Genomic DNA, 27,718 nt, shown 5'->3' with positions numbered 1-27,718 from the left:
GGAATCCAAGTCTTCCTGATTCTAAGCTCAGCTCTCCCTGGGAATAATTCACTTTTCCTCCTCTTCCTTTCATTTTTTTTTCTCTTCCAGATATACAAAGGGCAGTTTTATAAGGATCACCGTCATGGCAAAGGAACCTATACTTGGCCAGATGGTTGTACTTTCACGGGGACATTTTATGTCAGCCGTAGAGAAGGCTATGGCACCATGAACTTAAAAGGTCAAGTGTTTCAGGTGAGCAGGAATAACAAATATTTCTACCAATTTAATGAGTGGAAAAAATGATATTTGGGAACCTAGAACGTTTACAGCTTCTTCAATATTAAATGCTTGGGTAAAGATAAGGGATTATTTTAAATAATTTACTATTAAAACCACCATGAATCTCAGCCTAACAAGGTGCTGGAGGATGGCTATGGGGTAAGGGACTTTACTTCTGGGGACTCAGAGATTTGGCCCCAAGTGACTTCTGGGCAAGCTTCATCTTGGGTGAAGACCCTAAAATGGATGAGGAACATGAATCTAGTCCTGCTCCTCCACCCCCCAAGATCTAATTCTTCCTCCCAAGCTGATGCCCCTTCTCTTATAAATCAAGATTCTGGGAATCAGAGGCAATGAGATCCCCTCCTGACTGTGCCCAGTTACTGAAGGATTCTAGAGCAGTTGTCCATCAATTGGGGACCTTGGGAGACGTTTTCAGAGGTTTCTTGAGGGAAAATTATTTTTATTATAACAAGATGTTTTTATTTTTAAAAATAATGTTTTATTCTCTCAAATGACATGTAAAAACGATTAATATTTTAAAAAAGTTTTGAGTTCCAAATTCTATCTCCCTCCTTTTCCCCCTCCCTGGTATTAGTCATTTTGTTCAAGAAGACTCAAACAAAAAAAAAGATAGAAGGAAAAAAGGAAAATGAAAATAGTATGCTTCAGTCTGCATTTAGACATGAAATGTTCTAATTTTGAACATTGTAAATAATAACTATAATTTGTATAAACCAATGTTCTTGAGGCAGTCCTTAATAATGTTTAAGAGTGTAAAGGTATCCTAAGATAAAAATGATGGAGAAGGGATGCTCTAGACTCTTAGAGTGTGTAACCTCAAAGCCCATTCGTGCAGATTTTATTACATTTTGTTATTATTTTCATTGGCATTGAAGGTTTCATTGTAATCATAAATAAGTATTCAATTCTTTTTCTTTTGGCAAAGCAATGGAGTTAAATGACTTGCTTACAGTCACACAGCTAGGTAATTATTAAGTATCTGAGGCCAGATTTGAACTCAGGCCCTTCTGACTCCAGGTCCATTGTGCCACTTAGCTGCCCCTAATATTAAATTCTAAATGTGGCCTTGACGATTTTTTCTTGGGTAATGTGACCCAGAAGAGCTAAAAGGTTGGACACCCATGCCCTTTACTCAGCCTAGAGAATGGGGGATCTTATTAACTGATCAGTTAATTATGATGAGCTGTGGCCGGCAATCCAGTCCATTACATTTATTTGTAGCATTTCAGGTACTCTGCTGGAGATACAAGGAAAAAGCCCAACTACCTCCTTAGGCACTACCTAGTTGTATTCCCTCCAGAAGCTTACATTCTAATGTACTGTAGCCACAGCTACTTGGAAAGATAGGTCCCTCCAAAGTCCTTGGCAGATATGGTGGTTCAACACCAGAACTCATTAAAGAGACATTACAAAAGATGATCACATCTGCTTGCTACTACTTTCCAAGGACCACAGGTCCCCTGATCTACAAGTTGGCACCTCCTTTGACTGGGAACTCCTGGAGAGCAGGGCTTGTCTTTCACGGTTCTTTGTATGAAGCCCGATACATAGGAGATATTTAATAACTGCTTGTTGATTGGGCTTATAAGAAGAAAACAGAAAAGAGTCCTTGCCCTCAGGGACCTTCCATTCTAATGAGGGAGACACTTTGTACATCTGCCAATGCACCAAGAGCAGACTGAAGGCAGTCTGTCTTAGAGAGGAAGGCATTTGTAGTAACTGAGAAGACTGGGGAAGGACCCTCTTCAGAAGGTGGCACCTGGGTTGAATCTTGGAGAAACTGGTGAGGAGGAAGATCATTCCAGGCGGTGGGGATGGGTAATATACTTCTGTCCACTTACCCACGCCAAGAGTTTTTCCATTGTCACCAGTGTCACCATCATGAGTTTATGGTGCTCCCTGATTTCAACTTGAAGAGAATCATGAATCACTCCAAAATGGACTTTTATATATCAGGAAGCTGCTTGGGAAACACAGTTTCTCAAAGTTCTTCTTTTCTTCTTTTTCACATCTGGGCCCAGTTGATCATCTACTTGCAGTTCCCATATAAGATCAATGTAACAGTATCTAATCAATGAATTGCTCACCCCATTGCTTATCATCATCTGGAAAATGCCCATCCTTCATCTACTTTATTTTCACTGTGTAGGTTGTTAGTCTGATCCCTCTGAGCATCTTTGGATCTCTTTAAAGGAGGCCATGTGGGACTTGGGTTTGATGCCATTCAAAAAAAAAGCGTTATCTGCAAACAGGAGCACTGGGAGAACTTTCTGATTGAATAAGGAAACTCTCTTTAATGGTCTGGCTACCTCAAATGCTATTCCGACGTAAACTTTTTTAGCTTTTGATCGAGTTTAGCTTTTATTTCCAGACATCCCCCCCCCCCCCCCAGGTTAATTCAATCCAATCAACAAGTGATCACTTTGTGCAGGGTCCTGTATTATGCACTGGAAATAGAAACACAAAAGTGAAACACTGTGCTGTCTTTCATTAACTAGTATGTAGTCATTTTTATTTGTTCTGAAGGTATTAAGTCAGTCTCTCTCTCTCTCTCTCTCTCTCTCTCTCTCTCTCTCTCTCTCTCTCTCTATGTTGTCCCTTCTGGTTAGGATGTAAGTTTCTTGAAGAAGGGACGCTTTCATTTTTGCCTTTGCATCTCCTGTACCTGGAACCATATATGGTTGGCATATTAAATGTCTTTTCATTCATTCATTCATTTTTTTTCCACAGCATGGGGTACACAATTGGTGCTTAATAAATGCATAATGATTGACTGATTGATTGGACTCTGTGCTGCAGTTCCAGAGGTCAGCTTTTTTTTTTTGGAAAAAACCCTTTGATATAGAAATCATGGAACCTGCAGTCAGTAATCCTATTGCCAAGAGAGCACAACCAGTACTTAGCAGTCATGTGATCACAAACCCATCTTTTAGCCTTGCAGAGCCCATTTCTTAAAACTTATGTTCCCTGCCCTAGAGACCAGTGAAGAATGTGCTTTGAAAACCATAAAGTGTTAGAAATGTGTAATTATTATTCATGTTTGAGCAGGCTGCAGAAAAGTGGCTCAGGTTCTTCCAACTCCCACAAGACTGATTTGTACCAGAAAGCCAAGTTAATAATTTATAATGAAAACGTTAACTGCAAAGTGTACATATATTTCCATATTAGTCAGGGCATCCTCTTCTTGATATGAAACCAAATAAGGTGGAAGAGGTTTCTGGATGAGCATATGGACTAAGAGCCAGGAAGATGCTTCTGTATGAGACTGCCCACATGGACCAGGTGTTCATAGAACTTTTGGACTAGAAGGGAGATCAGAGGTCATCTATGTCATTAAGTTCCTACTTGAACAGGAATCCTCATTTCTATCATCTCTGACCAGTGATTCCCCAACTTTTTCTTTGAATACCTCTGTTGGGGGGGGGGGAGCTTGCCACAGCCAATTCTGCCTTTGGTACAGTTCCAAATGTTAGCAAGGTTTACCTTCTATCAAGGCTCCATTTGTCTTTGCAAATTTTACCTTTTGACTTGAGGGCTGGGATCATGGATCAAATGAAATGTCTGACACCTCTTCTTTATGCTAGTCCCTTCAGGTGTTTGAAAAAATCTAAATCTCCACTGTTTCTTTCAACTGATAGGAGAGGGTTTTTGATTTTTTTCTTTTTAAAACATTTTTCCTTTTTTATTATGGTCTTAAGGAGTAATAAACATGAATATTTTTTAATTTAAATTTTATTTTTTCCAATTACATGTAAAGATAGTTTTCAAAACTTCATTTTTTTTGTGAGATTTTGAGTTCCAGATTTTTCTATCTCCCTCCCTTCTCCTCCTCTTCCTATGACACTGAGTGATATGCTATAGGTTATACATGTATAATCATGTTGAATAGATTTCTGTTGTTAGTCGTATTGTGAAACTGAAGAATCAGAACTAAATGGAAAAATGGTAAGAAAGAAAAAAGCACAAAACCAATTTAAAAAAAGAAATACAATGGGCAGCTAGGTGGGGCAGTGAATAGAGCACTGGCCTTGGAGTCAGCAGTACCTGAGTTCAAATGTGGCCTCAGGCACTTAATAATTACGTAGCCTTGTGGCCTCGGGCAAGCCACTTAACCCCATTGCCTTGCAAAAACTAAAAAAAACAAAACAAAACACAAGCATTTCTATATAAATATAGATATTTAATTAGTAGTAGTATTTAATTAATTAATTAAATTAAAAGAATTGGTTAGGAATCCATGAGCTTCAATTACATGTAGTTTTAAAAAGTATACGTTTAATTGAATACGATTATATTAGTCTGTTTGGCTCCTCCTGAATTGCCTTCTGCTCTCTTTTGTGTATTTTTCAATAACTGATTGATGTGAAAAATCTCCATGATTTTGATTCCTTTCACTATCTTGGATGCCCTTTTTTGAATATTTCCCAGATTGTCATCATCCTTCTTAAAATGAGACTCCTGGAACTGAACATGGACTTTTAGATGGGATGTGAACAGGATAGAGAGCATCTGGAGTCAAATCATGCCTCCAGGAATCTCCAAACCCCATGGCCTTTTCTCAGTCTTCACTGTAGCATTCGACACTTTTCCTTCTGGAGACTCTGGCCTCTCTGAGTTTTCATGACATTGTTTTCTCCTGGCTTTCCTCCTGCTTGTCCAATTGCACCTTCTCAGTTCCCTTTGCTGATTGTTCACTCATGTTCTACCCCAGTGCTGGGTGATTTTTCTCTTCTCTCAGTAGACACCTTCCTCTGAATAGCCCATTGGCAGGGTGGGTAGAGCACTGGTGTGCGAGTCAGGAGGACAGGAGTTCTAATTCAGCCTCAGACATTCACTAGCTGTGTGACCTTGGGCAAGTCACTTAACCCTGACTCCTTCACATTCAGGGCCATCTCTGGTCATCCTGGTTCATATCTGGTCACTGGACCCAGATGGCTCTGGAGGAGAAAGTAAGGCTGGTGACAGCACAGCCCCCTTCACTCAAATCCAATTCATGTGCTTGTCATGACATCACCTCCCTTATGTCTTGATCTTCTTTGAGACTGAAGGACAAACATATCCATTCCCATAGGCTTAGGTATCATATCTGTGAGGATGATTTCCAGATCTTTTTATCCATCCCTCTTCTCTTGAACTTCAGTGTTGAATCATCAACAACCTGCTGAACCTGACAAACTGGATTGTCCATAGGCATCTCAAACTCAACGTTTCTAAAACAGAACTGGAATCTTCCCCGCCTTCAAACTTCCCCATTTCTATTGAGATTCCCCTCATCCTTGTGGCACTCAGATGTACAATAATTCTTAACTCTGCACTCCTACCCACCTACTGAGTCAGTTGCCAAGTCTCATAGTTTTTTCCTCTACATCTCTCCCATTTTGTCCTCTTCTCTACTGACATAGCCACCAATCTAGTTTATGCTGTTTCTTCTTTGGATTATTGTAATGAGCTTTGGATTGGTTTCCCTGCCTCTAGTGACTCCTTTTCAATCCACCTTTCACACAGCTGCTAAAGTAATTTTCCTAAAACATGGGTCTGACTAGGTTACCTTCTACTCATTAAATTCCAGTAGCTCCTATTATCTTCTTTTTTTTTTCCTCAAGGTAATGGGGTTAAGTGATTTGCCCAAGATATTGTGCCTAAATTCAAATTTGAACTCAGGTCCTCCTGATTCCAGGCCTGGTGCTCTATCCACTGTGCCAACTAGCTACCCCTCCTACTATCTCTTTTCTTTTAGGTTTTTGCAAGGCAAACAGGGTTAAGTGGCTTGCCCAAGGCCACACAGCTAGGTAATTATTAAGTGTCTGAGACTGGATTTGAACCCAGGTACTCCTGACTCCAGGTGCCACCTAGCTGCCCCCCTCCTATTATCTTTAAGGTCTAATCTAAGGTCTTCCAATGATTTTTTTTTCTTTTTTGGAGGCACTAGGAGTTAAGTGTCCAGAGTCAGGCAGTTAGTAAGTGTCTGAGGTCAAATTTGAATTCAGGTCCTCCTGATTCTGTATCTACTGCACCACCTTGCTGCCCTTTCATTTGACTTTTAATGATCTTTATAACTCGACCTTGACCTATCTTTCTAACCTTGTTAGCTATCCCTCCCCTTTCTGTTCTCTGGGGCCCAATGAAACTGCCCCTTTCCTGATATACGGTTCTGTTCCTGCCAATAAACCCTTGAACTAGCTGTCTCTTATACTTAGAACATGCTTGACTCTTTGTGACCACATTTGGGGTTTTCTTGGCAAAGAAACTGTAGTGGTTTGTCATTTCCCTTTCCAGTGCATTTTACAGATGAGGAAACTGAGGCAAATGGGGTAAAATGGGGGAATCTCATAGCTAGTAAGTATCTGAGTCCAGATTTGAACTCAAAAAGATGAGTCTTTCTGGTTCTAAGGCCAGCCCTTTATGCATGCTGGCTCTACCTAACTTACCAGAACAAACAGTTCTTGATACATGGAGTTGATTGTTGTATTCTTAAAAATTGTTTTAATTTTCCTATTTAGAACAAATGAAAGCTTTTGGCATGAACTCCCCTCGCCGAGTTTTCAAAGTTTTTGCCTCTTCTTGGTCATATTTTCCTTTTTGTTTTTTTGCTTCCCCAAGTCTCTTCAGTCTCAAGGTCAAGGTAAAAGCTGTCCTATTGGAAAGGAGGCTACTTGGAAATCTTTGCTCAGACTTTTTTTCCTTTGTCCTTAATTCTTTGATCATGTCTGCAGGAAGTATGGCCAAAGAAACTTTTTTTTTTGTTTTAAATTAAACATAGCCATAGAGGATAGCCTCCACCAATGCTTAGATTGGCAGGTTGCTGAGTCCATTTTTCCTCAAAAGTAGAAAATGTGAAAGAGAATAAAGTGAATAAGGTTAGAATGTTGGGTCAGAGCCAGATTGAGGTCTAAGGTAAATGAACTGTTGATGGACCCCCTGGACAAATTACTTTAGCTCTTGCTGCCTTAGATTCTTCTTTGAGTTGGATTTGAAGGCTTCTGAGGGGCTATTTTGGGCTTGAATTTGTGATCCTATTAATCACTATGATCCTTTGATTCTAAGCTGCTTCTTTGCACCAAAGTTCCCTCATTTGTAAAAGTTGGAGTAGGATTCAATGGATTCCAAGATCCTTTCTAGTTTTAAATCCTAAAGATGCTGTATTTTATCCCAGAGGTTCTAGGAAGTTAATGATATTTTTAAGGAGTAAAGTGGTTAACTTAGATCTTAAGAAGATAATTAATTCCTTATGAGGACTTATGTTATGTTGTTATATTTACTTGGGGAAAGCAATCAGATTTTGTGATTGGTTGAAAATTTGGGACCTAAAGTGCTGAGAAGAGATTATTGACAAATTAACAACTGACAAACTTAGAGATGTAGGGACATCATGATTTTTCTCCCAGATAATGGTCAATTTTCTTTCTACAGAGTGCTGATACTTTTGGAATCAATTATCAGATAATATGATGGAGTTGTGATTTCAGTGCTTCATGAGATGATCATTTTCTTTTCCAACGAGGAGGATTTCTGCTTTTTTTAGTATTACTAGAGAATGAGGATTTCATAAATATATTTGCAGGTTGCTGGGTCCCGTTTTGAACTTTCACACTTCAGTTTTTTCTTACTTTAGCTTATTTTCCCAGTATGCTCTTCACTTTCCCCTCTCCAGAAAATCATCCCTTACAATAAAGAATAACAAGGGAAAGAAAAAGAAAAAAACGTGTTGAGCAGCACTCAGGCTGATGACATATACCAGGATTCATAGCTATCATCCGAACCCTTCTGTAACTAGTAGTAATAATAACAACAGTAATAGTAATGATGATTCTATTCATCATCGCCATCATAATAAATACCATTTATTTGGTACTTTAAAGTTTGCCGATCCTCTGCAGATCCTCACAACAACACTAGGAAGTAACTGTTATTTTTACCCTCATTTCATAGATTAGGAAACTGAGGCAGGGAGTTTAAGTGGCTTGCTCAGAGCAAATGGCTGAGGCTGAATTTGAATTTAAGTCTTTCAGGTTTATGCAATGCAGTCTTCTGTTTTGTTGTGTGTGTGTGTGTGTGTGTGTATGGGGGGTCATTAACTTGTGTACTTTCTGAAAAGACTAGGTTGTTTGGATCATTTTTAGGGAAGTAAGTTGAATTTACGTTATATTTTGATGATTAGATTAGACTTCAGATTTTAGCATCAAAAGAGGGCAATAATTAGAGTAAATAGTTGTTTTAATACGTAATATCAAGTAAAATAATTAATTTCTTAGACATAATGTCTCTCCCATCTTATTGCTTAAAATATCTTCCTCATTTCAGTTCCACCAAGTTGTAAGTGCTGATGCAAATTGCAATGGTAACTTGTTATATTAAAGTAAACCTTTTTGAACCTGATTATTCACACTTGAAGCATTAATATTATGACTAATAGTCCTTTTCCCAACAGGAACCATTATTCTACCTTTCTAGGGTTCTCAGGGGAACAGGCAGGCTGTATAAAAAAACCAAAAAGCTTACTTGTAAGCTTAGAATATGTTTTCCTGAAGAAACAACATAATTCTTTGCGGGTAGACTCATAGACTAGCTCACAAGACCTGGGGAGCAAAACACCTAGACTGTGGATATAAAGGATTTTCAGTGTATAGTTGTCAAAGGGAAAGGAAAGGAAGGGAAGAAGCATTGTTAAGGCCCAGTCACTGGGCTAAGCCCTGGGAATACAAAGCAAGGCAGAAGACTGTTCTCATCATTTCTGACTCTCTGTTTACCCATTTGGGGTTTTCTTGGCAAATAGCCGAGGGTTCTGCAATCTCCTTCTCCTATTCTTTTTTCTAGATAAGGAAACAGAGGTAAAGAGGATTGAAGAGACTTGACCAGGATCACATAGCTACTAAGTGTTAGAGGCTGAATTTGAATTCAGAACCAGGCCCGACTCTCTATTCCCTGTGGTCCCTTATGACTACAGTGAAGAGAATTGTTCTGGCATTGGAGGACTTAGGTTCAAATTTCACTTCTGATGCTTGGTACCTGAAGGATCTTGAGCAAATCACTTCCTCTCTGTGGGTCTCAGTTTCTTTTTCAAGAAAATGATGGATTTGAACGAGGTGACCTCTGAGACTCCAAGCTCTGGAGCCATCTAGAACCACAGGCCCTATCTACCATGCCTACTCAGTTTCCTCTGTATAAATGCATTTAATATCCTAATTTGAGGTGCTAGATACAGTACCCACCCCCATCTTAGTTGCAATCCCAATCACATTCACGGGGACCCCCCTTTCTCCCAACTTCCCACTTGCTGAAATCCCAGTTCTGAACCATGAGAGGTGGGGTAATCTAGGACAGGGTCATGAGTTGGAGTGACTCTTCCAATGGGTTGAAGAGAGAAGACCTGCATCTCTGGGGTGAGAGCTGCTAATGGAGGGGGGGAGGAGTTGGGACAGGGCTGTGTATGGGTGTGTGCATGTGAGGAGGGGTAGTGATAATGCAAGGCAGTGGGAGATAAAGATCTAGTGCTGGATGGAGGCTATGGAGTCCAAATTCCCCATTTTATAGATGGGAGAAAGTGAGACAAGAGAGGTTGATTTGTACCAAAGGCAGGTACTGAATTTAGGTCCATTGAACTCTGGATCTGGAGTCAGGGTTAGTTATCTTCTTGATAATCTAGTTTATGAACTGTGTGACTCTGGGCAAGTCTATTCTCCCTGTTTGCCTCAGTTTCCTCCTCTGGAAAAGGAAATGGCAAACCAGTTTAGTATCTGTGCCAAGAAAACCTCCAAATAGGGTTGAAATGACTGAACAACAACAAAGACTCCAATCCCAGTGCTCCAGTGATGGGATAAGGAAGAGATGGGGGATTGAGGGCTAGGTATAGCAGGATGGGTTTCTCTCTCCCCTTTCTTCTCTCCCCTCAGCAGGGGAGCTCAGTGTCAGGGGGAGAGGTGGAGAAGGGAGCAACAACTGGCTTGGATGCGGAAAAATTGGGGAAAATTGGGAGGCAGAGGTTCTATTACCCTCCCTCCCTGCCTCCTTATCCAGTTTAGGGGTCTAGCCTGGGACCAGAGGGGTAAGGGAGGAAGAGAGAAGGTTGAAGTAGAAAAAACACTGGCTTTGATATGGAGGATCTGGTTCAAATTCTGGTATTGCTGTTTTCTTTGCATCTTTGGACACACCACTTGCCTCAGTTTCCTCATTTGTACAATGAAGGTGCTGGCCTAAATGGCTTCTGAGGTTCCTTCTAGCTCTGAGTCTTCCTATGCAAGGAATCCACCCTCTCGGTTCTTCTTTCTTGTCAAGGACAGATGGGTGGAAACCTAGGATGTGGAAACAGTTTTTTTAGGAAAAAAAGGCTTACCATAACCGATGACTCTATTGAACTTTTGATATCGATGCTTGTGATTGTAACTTGCAAACTCCTGGCCTTCCCACTCTTGAAATGTATTTACCAAATAACAGGCAAAGTCAAAAACAACTCATTCACAGACTTTGCATAACTCATGGAATCACTGGGTCCCATTTTATAGATAAGAAAACAGAGAGACCATGAGTGACCTTAATGTCCAGATCCGGTATTGCTTGATAAAATGGGAAAACTCCATTTTGTTGTTGGGTTCTAACCGGCCAGATGATCTTGAGGCTGTCATTCGCTGGTCAAGGGTCATGGGCACATCTGTAAAATGAGAGTATTGGATTGTTTCAGCTCAAGAGCTGTGATCCTTTGAACTAGAGTCCAAAGAGCCAGATGGGTTAATGAGGACAGATGATTCTTAGCAATTAAGATCTTACAGGGAAGCATTTTCAGAAAATAATACAGTTGTTATAGAATAATGAGGAGGAAAAAAAATACTGGACCAGAACTGTGGTCTGGGACTCTGAAACATTCTCTTGAAACAACTCTTTGGAAAGTCTATCTTCAGTGCTAACAGGGGTAAATAAAGTCACGTGGCCATTGGTGGAACTGTATTTTCCACCTTAGGTTTTATTTTACTCTCTTTATTAAAGAAGCATAAATTGTGTGAGTACACAGATTCCTCAAATGTGTTTTCCTCTTATACCATTTAATATTTTTTTCCACAGGGATTATACAAGGCTGATGAGCGATTTGGACCAGGAATAGAGTCCTATGCAGAAGGTCATCAAGATGTTGGATGGTGGTACCGGCAACACATCATTAAATTGTGTACAGAAGTCCCTGGTTCTTTTACTATTTTGAATTATCCAGAATACATCCCCTTCCTTTCTTTTGATGCTGTGAAAGTGAGTCTTTCTGAAAAGGACCTGACCAGGTGGGACCTGAATGAGGAAAAAGACCCCTTTTTTTATGATTACAAGAAGTTTCTTGAAGATGACAATTTAACTCTACTACCAGAAATGCATGTTTACTCCACTAATGTTGAGCATCTTCCCATGACTACATCAAACAAAAAAGACTTCGATTTATTTTTTTCTATGCCTAAATTTTCAATTTTTGATGACGAAGATGAACCTTGGTTTGTTATGAACCAGACTCCTTTGTTGCTTAAAATGCAAGAGCACGCTTACAAATTCAGGTAACTAACTGGTGTCTCTCTTTCTTCTCATTACCTTGAAAAAGGGTTCATTCTGAAGGGCTATTGGAACCCCTGCTGTACAATTCCACATTAAGAGTTCTAAAAGGGGGTGATGGGGAATATTAGAAAGAGTACTGCAGTTCAAGCCATGCCACTTATTACCTGGGTAATTAGGCAAGTCACTTCATCTCCCTAGGCCTCAGTTTCCTAATCTGCAAAATGAGGAGGTTGGATAGATGGCATGGGAGTTTTCTTCTTTTTTCTAGGTCCATAATCTTTCATCCATATAGTTTTTTGTTTATTTATTTATTTATTTTATTTATTTATTGCAAGGCAGTGGGGTTAAGTGACTTGCCCAAAGTAATTGTCCTAGGTAATTATTAAGTGTCTGAGGTCACATTTGAACTCAGGTCCTCCTGACTCCAGGGCCAGTGCTGTATCCACTGCGCCACCTAGCTGCCCCCATCCATATAGGTTTTTACAGTTTCTCAGTCACTTCACTTTCATTTTATTTTCTTTAAAAATTCTTTTCTTTTTATATCACTTTGATTTCCTCTCCTTCCCTATCCAAGGAGTCATCTTATCACAAAGAATAATAGACATCTTGAGAGAAGGAGAGTTAGAGGGGGGAGAGGAGCAGTTCATCACAACCAACTAACATGTCAATTGAGGTTAACAATGTGAACAATATTCCATGTTCATAGTTCCCCAGCCTCAAAGAACTCCTCTATTTAAAAATGTACACGTTTGTCATTGTTGTTCATTTTTTTCAGTAATATATGACTCTTAGTGACACTATTTGGGGTTTTCTTCGCAAAGATGCTGGAGAAGTTTATCATTTTCTTCTCCAGATCATTTTGTAGATGAGGAAATTGAGGCAAACACGTCAAATGACTTGCCCACAGTCACACATCTCATAAGTGTTTGAGGTCAGATTTGAACTCTTTTCCTGACTCCCAGGCCTGGCACTCTATGTGCATCCAACTGTTCTTGTTTGTAGTTGGTGAATATTCTTAGACATGAAATTTTTTTGCCTACCACTAACTCTGGGAGAATCATTGGGGTAAAAGATGGTCAAATTGGGGTAGGAGGGAGACAGGAAAAAGTATGAATAGGGCAAGAGAAAAAAGCAGAAGTCTTGTGTAAATATATAGGCTGGATTTAGTGTGTAACATGCCCAAATAGTATATAGAGTATTGCAATGGAGGGCTAGAAACTGATGTACAGTATATTTAAATTAAAAAAAAGAAAGTAATACTGTTCCAGGGAGGGAGGAGGGAGAAAGCAAGAGAGAGACAGAGAGAGAGATACAGACACAAAGAGACAGAGCCAGAGAGAAAAAAAGAGGAGAGGAGAGGGAGAAGGGGGAGAGTCAGAGACATATACAGAGAGACAGACAGACAAAGACAGAAAAACAAACACACACACACACAAGAGAGAGAGAGAGAGAGAGAGAGAGAGAGAGAGAGAGAGAGAGAGAGAAAGAGAGACAGACAGACAGACAGACAGACAGACAGGGAGAGAGTATTAGCCAAGGGGATTAAAATGGCCAAGACTAGTGTATGAGGACCTTAATGAATAGGCAGGTTGAATCAAAAAAGCTGAGTAATAAAAGAGAAAATAATGTCACAGAGAACAACAAATAGAAATCTTAACACTTAGGCAGGCTTTATTCTGAAAAAGACAAAACGGAAAAGGAAAGGAAGCAGAGGGCATTGTGGAGACTGCCATGTTATTTGGTTCTGACCTGAGATTTCCTTGTTGGGATGTTCCAGACAGGAAACTTGCTCTTCCAAAACATATTGTCTTGGAGAAGTGCCTGGGGGACCAAGACCTGGGGGACCAGGTGAAGTGACTTTTCCAGGATCTTGCAGTGAGAGGCAGCATTTGAACCCAGATTCTCCAGATTTAGACCCATTACCCATTAAGTGTGTAGGTTTTTTCATTCCTATTCCATAGATGAAGAAAAACTAAAGAGGGGAAAGAGGGTTGGATTTGGAAACCAGGGACTTTGATTTTCAGTACTAACTCTGCCTGTTTCTGCCTATGTGAATGTAGACATGTCATTTAACTTCTCTGAGACTCAGTTTCCTTGGATTTTCCTCTATATTCTGGAGAATTTCTACTAGATGACTTCGAAGGCTTGTTTGGTCTCTGAATCCCAAGTCTCTTACAGCCTTCCCCTTTCTTCCCCTCTCCACAGCAATAAATATTAGGAGGACAGAGAGGCAGAATGGATTAGCAACCAGAGACCTGCTCTTGGAATCTGGAAGAGTTAGTTCCAAGTCTCTTCTCTTACGCATCCCAACTGACTGACTCTGAATGAATTCTCTCTCAAGGTGCTAGGCCTCTCTTTAAGCCAGTCTCTCAGACTTTAATTTGCAGAGTAACTGTTGATCTGCACGGATGAAGATAGAGTTGTCTCAGTGAACTCACAGCTCTAGTAAGAAAAGAAAAATGGAGGCTTGAGTGGTTTAAATTAAAAACTAATTTTTTTTCTCCCTTAAATCAGATTTAGTCAGAATCCGTACAGTCGAATTAATGATATCATCAACGGAAACCGAAGTAACTTTGAGCAGCAAGGTCCCAAAGAACGGATTGCCAAGGAGTTGATCATGAAAGCTGGGAAGGGAGACTGTGATCGTGTCTATGAGATTCTCCGAGATGATCTGGCCCTGGCCGATGTAGGGGATGGCAAGGGATTCACGGCGCTGGCTGGAGCGAGTGTAAGACAAGTTGAAAATTTCCTTGATGTAAAAGGCAGAATGTGTTAAATGAAGAATAGTTCATAGTGATGGCAGCCTGTAGATTCGGGGGGTTAGGGGGCATTCGTTGTTTTGTAGGGCATAGTGGCCCGGACGATAGAGAGCCAGCCTGGACAGTCTCACCATGGAGTCACTTAACATAGGGCCCCAGGCAACTCAGAGATGGCATAGAGCCAGTCCCCATCTTCATTGATGGGTGATGTTTCCTTCCTGAGGGTTCCTCAGACAAATGAAATTATAGATCTAGTCCTAACCTAAAACCCAGCCCCCAAACCAATCAACCACCAAACAAACAAAAACAACCCAGTGCTCCACAAAACTCACCAAAACCAATTTGTGGTACAAGTGCCCATCTACATTGAGAAATGGAGCTTTCTCATCTAGAGTTCCTTTGACCAATGGTGTCAAACTGACTAGAAATGAAGGCCACTATAGATTTGGTTTTAAAATATAGTATTAGCTATGTTTTACTTTATTTCTATTTATTTTGTTAACTGCTTACCAATTTATCTCCCACATTGATCTTTAAAATTTTTTGGCCCTCCCTTTGTACTAGAAATCTGAATTATTATGGTATTAAAAGTTAAAAATATGTTTGATGGTATAGAATGCCATGCATATGTTTAATGCATTTCTGAGTTTCTACATTTTTTTCTCTTTTATCTGCTGACCTTTGTATGTTATCTGCAGCTTCCTCAAATCTCCCCTCAAATTTCCATTTAATTTCTTATCCCGACCTGGGATATATCAGAACTTCAACAGGGACAATTGTGATATGGAAATAATAACTCTATGTTTTAATCTGTTTTAGGCTGCACTCAGAGTGTGTCTAGTGTTTGATACTTCCCTCTTTGGAGGGAAATTCTAAATAATGAAATCATAGATCTGGTCCCAAAAAACCAAAAACCAACAAACCAACCAACCTCCAAACCAATCAACCAAATAGGGACTGGAATCTAAGTCGAACTGGGGGAATGGGGTGGAGAGAAAGGGGGAAGGGAAATGAGAGCCAAAGAAGAGGCATGGATATGGAACGTCACCTATGAGGAATAGCAGGAAGGGAGGTTTATTTAGATGACAGAATGCAGGAAGGGAAGGAATGTCTAAAATAAGACCTGAAAGGTAAATTGGGGCCAGGGTGCAAAAGGCTTAAAGGCTAAACAGCAGTTTGTATTTGAGCCTAGAACAAGAATTCTCAACATTTTTGGTACTCTGGACACCTGGTGAAAGCCTTTGCACTCTAGAGGGAGGGATGTGGTCAGACCTGTGTTTTAGGAGGATCATTTGGCAGTTGTGTGGAGACCTGAGGTAGGGATGCTAATTAGGTTATAGTTCACTTGTTTCAGTTGTATCCAATGCTTTGTGATTCTATTTGGGGTTTTTCTGGCAAAGATACTGGAGAGGCCTGCCATTTGCTTCTCCAGTTCATTTGATAGTGGAGGAAACTGAGGCAAACAGAGTGCAGTGACTTGCCTGAGGTCCCACAGCTTGTGTCTGAGTCCAAATTTGAACTCAGGTCCTTCTGACTCCAGGATTAGCATTCTGTCACCTGTGTCACCTAGCTGCCTACACTCATTAGGAAGCTAATCTCATAGTCTAAAGTTAGGAAAGACAATGAAATAGATTTTCTTTTGTCATACTATAAAATGGAATGGAACATAGCTAGAACCACAAACTGGCTTTAGAATACTGGACTCAGTGAGAAGACTTGAGTTCAAATTTGATAAATTTGATAAATCCTGGCTCTATGATCCTGGCAATGTCACTTAATATCTGTCTCAATTTCCTTATCTGTTAAGTGGAGACAAGAAGGCTTGTATTAGAATCAAATGAAATAGCCTCTTATCACTATCGTAATAATCAATACAAATCTCAATAATTAGGTAGATAACATCATAGACCACTTTCAGGTTTGCAGAGTGCTTTATAATTATCTTACTGATTATTATAAATAAAATTCCAATTAAACTAGTTACTATAAGGGAATAATATAATAATAAATAATATATAATAATATTTACATAGTGTTTTAAGTGTACAAACACTTTATAAATATATCATTGATCATTATAAATAAATCATTAATTAGTTCATATGAATAAATTATGGAACAACTGGTGACTCAGAGTTTAGAACTCTGGACCTGGTATCGGGGAGACCTGAGTTCAAATGTGGCCTCAGACACTTACTAGCTATATGACCTTGGACAATCACTTAACCTCAGATTGCCTTAACCTACTGGAGAGGGAAATAGCAATCACTTCCAGTATTTTTGACCAGAAAACCCCAAGCACAGACCTGGCATGCTCAGGGGTCACAGATAGTCATATATTACTGAACAACTGGACAAAAAAATGAATATGTTATACTATATATTAATTATTTAGCATTTTAGGTTTGCAAATTGCTTTACAAACATCTCACTGACTATTCTAAATAATTAAGTTAGTTTATATATTTTATTATAATTATAATCATTATATAATAATAGAATTTCTATTGAACTTTAAAGATGTGCATCTTTAAAAACATCTCATTATTATAAATAATTAAAACCATCTCATTATTATAGATAATTAGTTTACAGAAATAATTATAATTGTAATCATTACTTAATGATTTACATAGCATTTACAGGTTTGCAAGGTACTTTAAAAATACCTTATAATTAATATAAAGATGTTATTCATTTTTGTTTTTATCCATTTCACTTATGCCCAAATCTTTGTGATACTGTCTGAGGTTTTACATTAAGTCCTTTTCTTTGACATCCTAGGGTTATGAAAATTTCCATTTCTTACAGTGAGGACTATTTGTTATACATCATGCTATTCCCAGTATGAAAATTTTGAAAATTGCCCCATGGAGAGAAATGGTTCCACTGCTGTCTTTTTTTCAATTGACTGGCTGGGGAGAGAGATACAGAGTAATTCGGGAGTGTGGGACATCCAGTGTGCGATGCCCCATATGGCCAACCCTGGGTTGGTGACTTGAGGCTATGTGTCAGGCAAGTCTTGATGGAAATTCCACATTTACCTATTCCTAAACATGTGAGGTAACAGTAGTAGCCTGTGGGCCTTCTGCCTGGTGAAGACCAAATAGAGTTGAAACTCTGATGGTCTTCCCCTTTCACAAGATACAAAATGTAGTTGTAATCATATGGTTTCAACTTTATCCATTGTTGGGACTCAAGTTCCTAAACAGAAACTCAGAACTGAAATTTCTAGGTACTTTATCATGTCTTTGTCACATATCATTGGGGCAGCCAGAAAGTACAGGAGATTGAATGCTGAGCCTTCAGTCAGGACGACTTATCATCATGAGTTCAAATCTGGCCTCAGACACTTATGAGCTGTGAGACCCTAAGTCACTTTGCCCTGTTTGCTTCAGTTTCCTCACCTGTAAAATGAACTGAAGTAGGAAATGGCCAGCATCTCCAGGATCATTGCCAAGAAAGCCCCAAATAGGCTCATGAAGAGTTGGCTATGACTGAAGTGACTAAACAACAACTGAAATCACTTGTTTTGGTTGGACAAGGAAGTATTTTTCTGACAAGGTACACATCAAGTTATCTTTTCTGCACCTTTGTTCTCTACCTTTGTATCTTTTCTATACCTTGTTCAAGCTTTACCCTGGAGTCAGGAGGCTCTGAGCTCAAATGTGACCTCGGATACTTGACACTAGTTCTTGTGACCCTGGGCAAGTCACTTCACCCCCATCACCCAAAACAAAAACAAGGAGATAGTGCCCATCCCAAAGCTCAGAGACCATTAGGCTTCCTCAAAGCACTGGAGAAGGGGATGGGTTTCTAGCAGGGGCCCAGTAAATGAGCATGGGAACTTTTCTGTGACATTCCACTCCTGCAGTGCTCTGTTTTTCTCACCTCCATGCTTTTCTAGCTTCCTTTGAGCCTCATCCTAAGTTTTACTATCTGCAGGAACCTTTCCTAGCTGCCAATACCCACCCTTCTCACATTGCCTCCATGTACACCGAATGAATCTTTTCTGTATTGTTTATTTACAAGTCATGTCCCCCATTAGATTGTGAGCTCCTAGGGCAGGCACTGTTTTTACCTTTTTGTTGTATCCCTAGAACTTAGTACAATATCTGAAATCCATAGTATTTAATAAATCTTTATTGACTGACACATAGAAGGCTCTCAATGGGCGCTTGGTGGTCTTCTGATCAAAACCAACCCAGTTACCACTTTGGTGGGAGACCTTTCCTGACTCCTCCAACTAGCCATTTTAAAATGACTTCATCTCTGCCTGCCTTAGTTTCCTAATCTGTAAATGGGGAGAGTAACAGCACTTATATAAGTGTTAGCTATTTATTATTATTATTGTTATAGTTCTTGTATTTCCCTGCCAGTGATGGAGAAGTCGCTCCTTATGGATGTAAGGATGTAAGGGGCAGCTATGTGGTATTGGATAGAGCACTGACCTTGGAGTCAGGAGGATGGAAGTTTGAATCCAGCCTCAGACACTTGACTCTCACTAGATTCGCCTTGGGCAAGTCACTTCACCCTGATTACCTCGAATACAGGGCCATCTCCTCTGACCACTTGACTCAGATGGCTCTGGAGGAGAAAGTGAGGCTGGTGATCTAGCACAGCCCCCCTCCCTCAATCCAATTCATGTGCTTGTCATGGCCTCGCTTCCCTGATGTCATGGTCCTCTTCAAAAAGGAAGGATAAAACAACATGGATGGGCTCCTGCTTTTGATTCTTTTTGGGACCTTGTCCATTGTACTTTATTTATTTATTTATTTATTTATTTATGTTTCTTAGGCAATGGGGCTAAATGACTTGCCCAGGGTCACACAGCTAATAAGTGTCAATTTGTTTGAGCCTGGATATGAACCCAGGTCCTCCTGACTCCAGGACCAGTGCTCTATTCATTGCACTGCCTAGCTGCCCCTCTTTAGTTCTTGTGAACTTGGCTCTCTCCCTCCCAGATTCATTGCCACAGTAACATCATCAACCTTCTTCTTGACAATGGAGCCAATGTGAATGTGTGCACCGATGAAGGGGTAACGCCTCTGTGCATGTGCTTCATTCTCTATTACCCGAAAGAGATGTTTAAGCCTAATATTGCCGAGAGGAACTTGGAGCAGGTCCAGGTGAGTCTCCTATGAATGTTTAGGATCCTGGGGCTAGGGCTGGAAGCAACCTTCAGGGTCATCTTAGAGGCTGTCTGTTTTATAGATGAGGGACCTGAAGCCCAGAGAGGGAAGGTGACTGGTCCAAAGCTGCATGGAGAGTGAGTATCTGAGATGGAATTGGAACTCAGCTAGATGGAATAATAGAAAGAGCATTGGTTTTGGGGTCAGGAGGATGGGGCCAGCAAGGTGAACTTAGGCTCATAAGATCAGAGACTGAGGAGCTCCAAAGACCTTTGAATCTATGTTCTCATTGGACAGATGAAGGGTTACATCAGGAGTGAGAAAGAACAGTCCAATGCTGCCCCTGGGGAGGGGTGGAACCCCTCTGAGTGCTTAGAGACCCTTGGACTGATGCCATATAATAATATGCGATTAGAACCACTATGTGAAGGGAAGGCATGAGACAAAATACAGGAGAGCATTTGAAGGACAAGGGTGATTTCGAGTTGTTTTTATTTTATAGCTGGTGGCAAATTTGACCCTCCTTTCCTTGCTTGTGTGTATTTCAAAGGAAAGCATTTTTCCTTGGTTAAAGGATTATTATCATGAACTTTTTTCACTTAGATCTTCTAGAATATAAGAAAAAGTAACTTAACATTTAGAAAAAGATGAGATGATCTTTAAAAAGTAGCAAGAATTCTTTAGGGGTTGCTATAAGAAGACTTGAAGGATCTTAGACATAAGGATGTGTATTAAGATCTTTGAAGTATGCTTTGGTTGGGAGTCTTAGTAAACAGCTTGAGAACCAGTCACAGAATCTTGTAGGCCTCTCCCCTTCATTGTCCAGATGAGGGCATTGAGGCTTAGAGAGGATAAGTGACTTAAGGATGCCAATCCTGGAGGCTAGAAGGATTCCCCAGTAGTCATCACAATTTAACCAGAAAGGGAAATCTTTTAAGAATCCTAGGATAGGAGCATGGGTCCAGTGATGGAAGGGACCTTCATTTTATGTGGAGGCAAGAGGAGGCCATTAACTGTGTGACTTGTCTCGTCTCTGATCATGCAAGTTGTCAAACAGTTGATAGGCAATAACTATTTACAATGGATTAAGTGCTAAAGAGGGAAAGAAAACTGTTCTTAGAGAGCTTATATTACAGTGGGGAAGAAAACGTGAAAATATTTAGGTTTGAATTAGGTTGAATTGAATTACGTTTGAATTAGGTTTGAATAATCTACCTATATCTGCAACTTTGGGGGAAGGCAACCTCAGAGGATAAGGTGCTGGAAGTAGAAGGGATGTGGAAAGACCTTCTGTTGATGGTGGGAATGTGAGTTGAGTCTTGAAGGAAGCCAGAATGGGAAGTGAAGGACAAAGCGTTCCAGCCATAGTGGATAGAGGCATCCACATAGGAGAGGGAGTTAGTGGTGTGGGTGCAGAAAAGCAGCTTAATAAACCAGAGTACCTGATTCCCAGGATACATAGAATTAGGAGGAGAAAGTGAGACACAGAAATAGCAGGAAGGGGCCAGGCTGTGAAGGGTTTGAAATATCAAGGAAAGAATTTTTTCTATTTGAATCTAGAAGTAATGGATAGAGAATAGAGCTAGCTCATTGAGCTTGGGGATGATATGGTTACCTCATGTTTGTGCAAAATCAATTTGGCAGCTGCAACAAAGGTGAGATGATGGTCCTCATTGAATTGGGATGGTTTCAATGCATTGCTAAAAAATGGAAGAGGAGATGCTTTATTAAGGTTATTCTATTCTTGAAATTCTCTTAAAATTATACTTTACATGGTGTTTAAATGATAATGAGATGTAGACATAAAACTGCCAAATGCTATCCCAAAATCAAATTTCATCCAATGCCTCGATAGAAGCATATCCTTAAGACAACTGTTTATTAATTTCCAATGATATTTTTCTTACCTTATTTTCAAAGTTCCTTTTTGATTTTTAAATAGGGGCCATCTTCAAAACCCATAATTATTCCTCTTATTGCTGAAACAAAATCATCCATCATAAATCTGGAAACATCTTCTCAAAGCCCCCTGCCATTGGAGGAAAAGAAAACTTTGGAAAATGTGGCCAACAATGTGGAAGAAGTCACTTCTCAGATCCAGAGAGAGCAGTCTGAGTTGAGGCAAACTAGCTTTAAGAATGAGGAATTGGTGATAACCTCAGCTGAAAAATTAGATTCCCTAGTATCTGACAAGATAGAAGATATGTGGATGAGTTTTGAATGGTCCACACAACCGAGTATCTCAACAAATTTTGAATCAAACCTTTGTGTATACAGCTATCCCATAGAGGTCTCACGTGATGTTATGGAGAAATCGGCCAATGCCTACACCATGTTGAGAATTGCTTCATTGGAAAATGAAGAACCAGATCCAGGAACTGTGAGGAAGATGGCACTATCTAAAATGGAGTAAGTTGTAGTCAGTAGAATGAGTGAAGGAAAGACAGCACTTTTCAGTGAACCCTAAATTCATAGAACTATATCCAGATTCTAGATATTAATGCTTTTAGAAACTTATATATGCTTATGAGCACAATGGATTGTGTCTTGGTTTGCTTTGTTGAGAGTTTTTGTGTAACATGGATTTGTTTTGTGTCCTAAGCTATATTTCTGTAACTGGGAGCCTGGAGCGTGTAGCATAAAAATAGAGGATTGAGTTCTAAAGCTGGAGTCAGGAAATCTTAAATTCAAATCCTGCCTCAGACATTTGCAAGTTTTGTGAAGTCATTTAACCTTTCTGAAAATTAGGAGTTTGGACTGGATGGCCTTTGTGGTCCTGCAAAACTCTAAATCTATGATTCTGTGATTTCCAATTGACACTAAGATAGAGGCATTGGGTTTGAACCCGGTTTTGAACTCTTTAGAAGCTGAGTGCCCTTGGGGAATCATACACATTCTTTGAGCCTTGATCTTCTCGTTTGTCAAATGGGGTGAGTCGTCTTCCTATTTCTTACCTCACCAAGTGCTTTGTAAATTTGGAAATTCAATGGAAACATGATTTATTGCCATGCCCACTTAGCAGTCCTCTGGCCAAGAGCCCAAGGATAATGTTACAGCAAGGCCTCAGTGAATTACAAACACCTGGGTGACCCTCTGTTGGGAGAATTCTAGATTTGGGTTATCTGTTCTATGACAGATGTGGGAAAGATGAGAAAACATCTGGACTGGCACAGAGAAGGAGAATCTAATTTATATTAGATCAGTATCAGCAAGTCACTCTGGTTGGATGCTGATTCCACCACACCCGCTTTGTTCTTTTAAACATTAAATCCTTTGTCCCTAAGTGGAAGTATGGCCCATTCCATTGTTATGAAACAAGACCAGAATTCTGTGATTCTATGATAATTGAAGGCTACCATCTTTAGGCTTTTGCTTCTTTTCTAACAAAGTAGTCTCTGATATATTTGGGTAACAGTGTGGCTTCTAGTTTTAATTCCATTGCTCTTCACCCAAGCCCTCTCTTCCTTTCTGTTTTTTTCCTGAGACAAGCATGTATTTTTTATTTAGTATTTTATTTTCCACCAATTACATATAAAAAACAGTTATTCATTTTTAAAATTTTGAGTTCCAAATTCTCCCTCTTCTTCCCTCTCCCCGTCCCATTGAGAAGGGAAGAAGCACTTTGATATAGGTTATCCATGTGTAGTCATGTAAAACATATTTCCATATTAGTCATATTGTAAAAGAAAACATGGAACCCCCCCCAAGAAAAATAAGGTAAAAAGTATTCTTCTATCTATATTCACACACCATCAATTCTCTGGGGCTGGATAGCATTTCATCATAAATCCTTCAGGGTTGTCTTGGGCTGTTGTATTGTTGAGGATGGCTAAGCCATTCACAGTTAACCATCATACAGTGTTGCTGTTACTGTGACAATGTTTTTCTGGTTCTACTCATTTCACTTTTCATTAGTTCATATTAAGTCTTTCCAGATTTTCTGAGAGCATCTGTCTTCTCCCTTTCCCCCTCCTCCCACCTCCCCCTTTTCCTCCCTTCCCCTTCTCCCTCCCATTGGGGTTGAGTGACTAGCTCAAGGTCACACAGCTAAGTGAGTATAAAGTGTCTGAGGCCAAATTTGAACTTAGATCCTTCTGACTCCAGACCCAGGGCTCTATCCACTGTGCCACCTAGATGCCCATGAACCTGTATATTTTTTTAATGTTAATTTTTTAGGTTTTTGCAAGGCAAATGGGGTTAAGTGGCTTTCCCAAGACCACACAGCTAGGTAATTATTATGTATCAGAGAATGGATTTGAACTCAGGTCCTCCTGACTCCAGGGCCGGTGCTAGCCACCCTGAACCTGTATTCTTAATGATGGCTCCTCCATCCCCCACTCTCATTTAATGTTTCCTTAGTCTTTTAAGAAACATACATATATATTTATATTTTATATATACACCCCCCCCTTCTAGAGCCATATTTCCCTAAGAGACCTTATTGCACTAAAGCTCTCTGATACCCATGAGGTCACATTTTGCCTTAGGAACTTGTTCAAATTTCTTGTTACCCTTGTTTTTTAAATCTGTGTTTAGATGTCTGACCACATGGCTTTTTAAAAATTCCTGGCTCCTTTCAGAAATTTTTGTTTCCAGTGATTTTCTCACACCTTTCCTAGTATTCTTACAATGTTAGCTCTGATTTATGGTATTTTGTTTGTCATATATAATGCACACATATACACATATATATTTATATTTTTCATGATATATATATATATATATATATGAATAATAGAAGTTTTCACTCCCTTCATGCTTTTTTGAATACAATTATAAGTCTAGGAAAATTCACCCTTATGAATCTTCTTATGTTTACTCCATTCCTGATGAGTAGTCTGCTATTTTAAAATGGTAGTCTGGGAATCTAAATCCTATTTTCAACAAATGCTTCTAATTATTTATTTCTCAGATATGATTTCCTGCTGAAAATAACTATTTGTGTTGCTAAGGTTAATGGGTTTTTTGGTCTCAAGACTTGATTTAATCTAGGAGTTCTAAACCTTTGCTCTATTTGGTAGTCTGATGAAATCTATGGTTATTCTTCTGAATAATATTTTTAAATGCATAAAATGAAACACATAGAATTACAAAGAAAATTATACTGAAATATTTTATCAAAATCAACATTTTTGAAAAACAAATTCATGGATTCTAGGGTAAATCCCGAGTATATAATGAATCCTGAATATACAATAACCCAATTTTTGGTGTTTTAGAACAGATTTTTTATAAAAAATGTGAATATCTCATGTATATTTTGGGAAACAATGCATATTTCTTTTTTCCCATATTTCTTTTCCTATTCATGTCTACCCAAATAGTTATCAACTCCCATTTCTTTTACTTTATTCACGCTTTTAATTTGAATTTTTTTATCTTTTAGCTTATTTTTTTCCCTATTCTGTTAATAGATGATGGAAATTTCTTAGTTTTCTATGTAATTTTTTTGAAACAGAGTTAACTTTTTCTTGACCAATCTAGTTGTGTGATGACATATTGAGCTTGTACTGCCTTTATGTGGGCCCATTGATATTCTTTCATTTTCAGGGTTTACCTTTAAGACTGACACAGGTCTGGCCACAGAAGATGCTTAATAAATGCTCTTTGATTGAGTGACACAATCCTCTGGATTTTCTTAATGCTTTGAAATTGAAATTTAGCTTTGTTTGAAATCATCACTGACATTCCATTGAACACAATCATCATATTCATAGACTCTGAGTAGGGAGGGTACTCAGAATCAATTTAGCCCATACCTAAACAAGAGTCTCCTTTTCATCTTCTGTTTGAAACCTCCCATAGCAGGATCTCCTTACCTACAGAGTCAACCCTTTGGCTTTGGATAGCTCCATTGGTTAGGAAATCAAGCCTAAATTTGCCTATTTGCCTTTTCTTCCCATGACTTCTCATTCTGATTTCTGGGGCCAAACAGAAAAGAAGTCTAATTCCTTCTTCACATGACAGCAACCACACTTTTCAGATTCTTGAACAATACTAATATATCCTGCCAAAGTTTTCAGCCTTCCCTGTGTAAACATCCAGGTAAATGGATTCAGGTAAATATTGCTAGTTCCTTCAAAAGAGCCGTCCATCACTTTCATAGTCTTGTTCTTTCTTCTGGACAAGATAAGATTTCTGAGTTAGTGGGTAGCTCTTCTGTCCTAAAATGGCAGACCCCAAATTCAGCACTTGCCTCTAATATTGGTCAGAGAATGAGAGAGTTAAGGGGACTCCTAAAGTCACTCATTCAGCCTGATCTAGCATTAAGGTTTTTAATTTGTTTGTTCATTTCCTTATCCCACTGTTCTCTTATGTTGAGCCTCTAGTCTGTGAAAATCTAATCTTTTTTACAAGAGCTGCCATTTGACTATCTTTTCTCCATCCTGTGCTTGTGATGCTTCTTTTTAAAAAATTTCTTTTTTGGACTCCAATGCAGCACTTTAAATTTATCCTTTTTAACTTCTTTGGATCCATACATGATCATATCAAGACCCTTTCGGATCATAATTTTGCCATGTGGGCCATTATCTATTCCATCCTTCTCTGCTTCTGGTGGTTTGCAAAGTTTAGAAGCATGCCATCTATGCTTTCAACCTAGTAATGGATTAAAATGTGGAACTGAACAAGGTCAAAATTGGGTCCTTAGGACCCTATTACAGCTATTTCTTGCTGTTCATCTGGAAGAAGTCTTAGAGGTCATATAGTCCAATGATCTCATTGGCTTCTAAGTGACTTAGCAGACATCGAACTGGATCTTGGGGTCAGGAAAATCTGAGTTCTTATCTGGCCAGTGACTTTGGGCAAGTCTCCTATCCCCTCCAGTTTCCTCATCTATAAAACAGGAATAATAACACCTTCCTCCAAGGATTGATGGGATCAAATGAGATATTTGTAAAATATTTTCCTTACCTTGGAATAAAATATAAATGCTAGCTATTATTATTAATTATTCTTACTTGATGGGACTTGTTAAACTCATTAGAGTGTAATAGGTGTAGAGCTGGAATTGGAAGTTAAGATGCCCCAATTCCAAATCTTACCATCCTGTCATAGTTAATTGTAGTCTACAATACTGCCTTTACAAACTGGTTCCTATCAACTAATTAATGACATCTCTCTGGATCCAGGCACTCTATACTTATTCCAATGTCCTGCCGTGTAGCCTATTGTTCTTTGTTCATAAATGAGAGCAGGAAGAGACTGTGGGCTGTTTTGCTAGAGTCTACATTCTATAGTATTTCTCTGGCCAGTTAGTCTAATTTTTTTTTTTTTTTTTTTTTTTTTTTAGTTTTTGCAAGGCAAATGGGGTTAAGTGGCTTGCCCAAGGACACACAACTAGGTAATTATTAAGCGTCTGAGGCCGCATTTGAACCCAGGCACTCCTGACTCCAGGGCCGGTGCTCTAATCACTGCGCCACCTAGCCGCCCCTAAGTCTGATTCTTCTTTAAAGAAGAGTAAGTGAAGCCTATCTGGTAGGACTGGCTTTGCCTAATCCTTGTATCCTTTCTAAAGGTTCACAAGCTATTCCTTTTGTAGTTTTTTTCTAGAATTTTGTAGGAATGCAAGTCAGGTGTATTAATTTGATAGTTTACAGATTTCTCCTTTTTCCTTAAAAACATTTATTTTGGGGGTGGCTAGGTGGCGCAGTGGATAGAGCACCGGCCCTGGAGTCAGGAGTGCCTGGGTTCAAATCCGACCTCAGACACTTAATTACCTAGCTGTGTGGCCTTGGGCAAGCCAGTTAACTCCATTGCCTTGCAAAAAACAAAGCATTTTGAAAGCATTTGTTCCTTCCTGTTTTTAAGGCACTTTTAAAGATCCCTGACCACTGGCTCTGCAGTCACATCTGTCTATAAGTTCTTCCAGCACTGGAAGATGTAGTTTGTCTTGGTTGTCCTTTGAATGCAATAATGATAACTAGAGGTTGACTGATTCTCCTTTTGCTTATTTTGTGTGTCTAGTTGCTTCCATTCTTATTCCAGCTTGTCCAAAGACAAATGTCCTTACAGGAGAAA

General features: G+C 39.4%; 1 protein-coding gene across 7 annotated transcripts in view; it reads left to right on the top strand.

The window, feature by feature from the left end:
• The window catches only part of ANKMY1 (ankyrin repeat and MYND domain containing 1), a 124,965-nt gene that overhangs the window by 23,797 nt on the left and 73,450 nt on the right, over positions 1-27,718 (top strand). For all 7 annotated transcript variants that reach the window (XM_074189484.1, XM_074189485.1, XM_074189486.1 and 4 more), the window contains 5 exons: positions 91-234; positions 11,338-11,810; positions 14,323-14,536; positions 19,532-19,696; positions 21,642-22,108. In XM_074189484.1, coding sequence (XP_074045585.1) covers positions 91-234; positions 11,338-11,810; positions 14,323-14,536; positions 19,532-19,696; positions 21,642-22,108 — 1,463 coding nt within the window. The remainder of the gene's footprint in view (positions 1-90; positions 235-11,337; positions 11,811-14,322; positions 14,537-19,531; positions 19,697-21,641; positions 22,109-27,718) is intronic.

Source organism: Macrotis lagotis, chromosome 5 (genome assembly GCF_037893015.1).
Source record: "Macrotis lagotis isolate mMagLag1 chromosome 5, bilby.v1.9.chrom.fasta, whole genome shotgun sequence".
Classification (NCBI taxonomy): Eukaryota; Metazoa; Chordata; class Mammalia; order Peramelemorphia; family Peramelidae; genus Macrotis; species Macrotis lagotis.
Note: the sequence above shows the minus strand (reverse complement) of the source record. Positions and strands in the feature narration are given on the sequence as shown.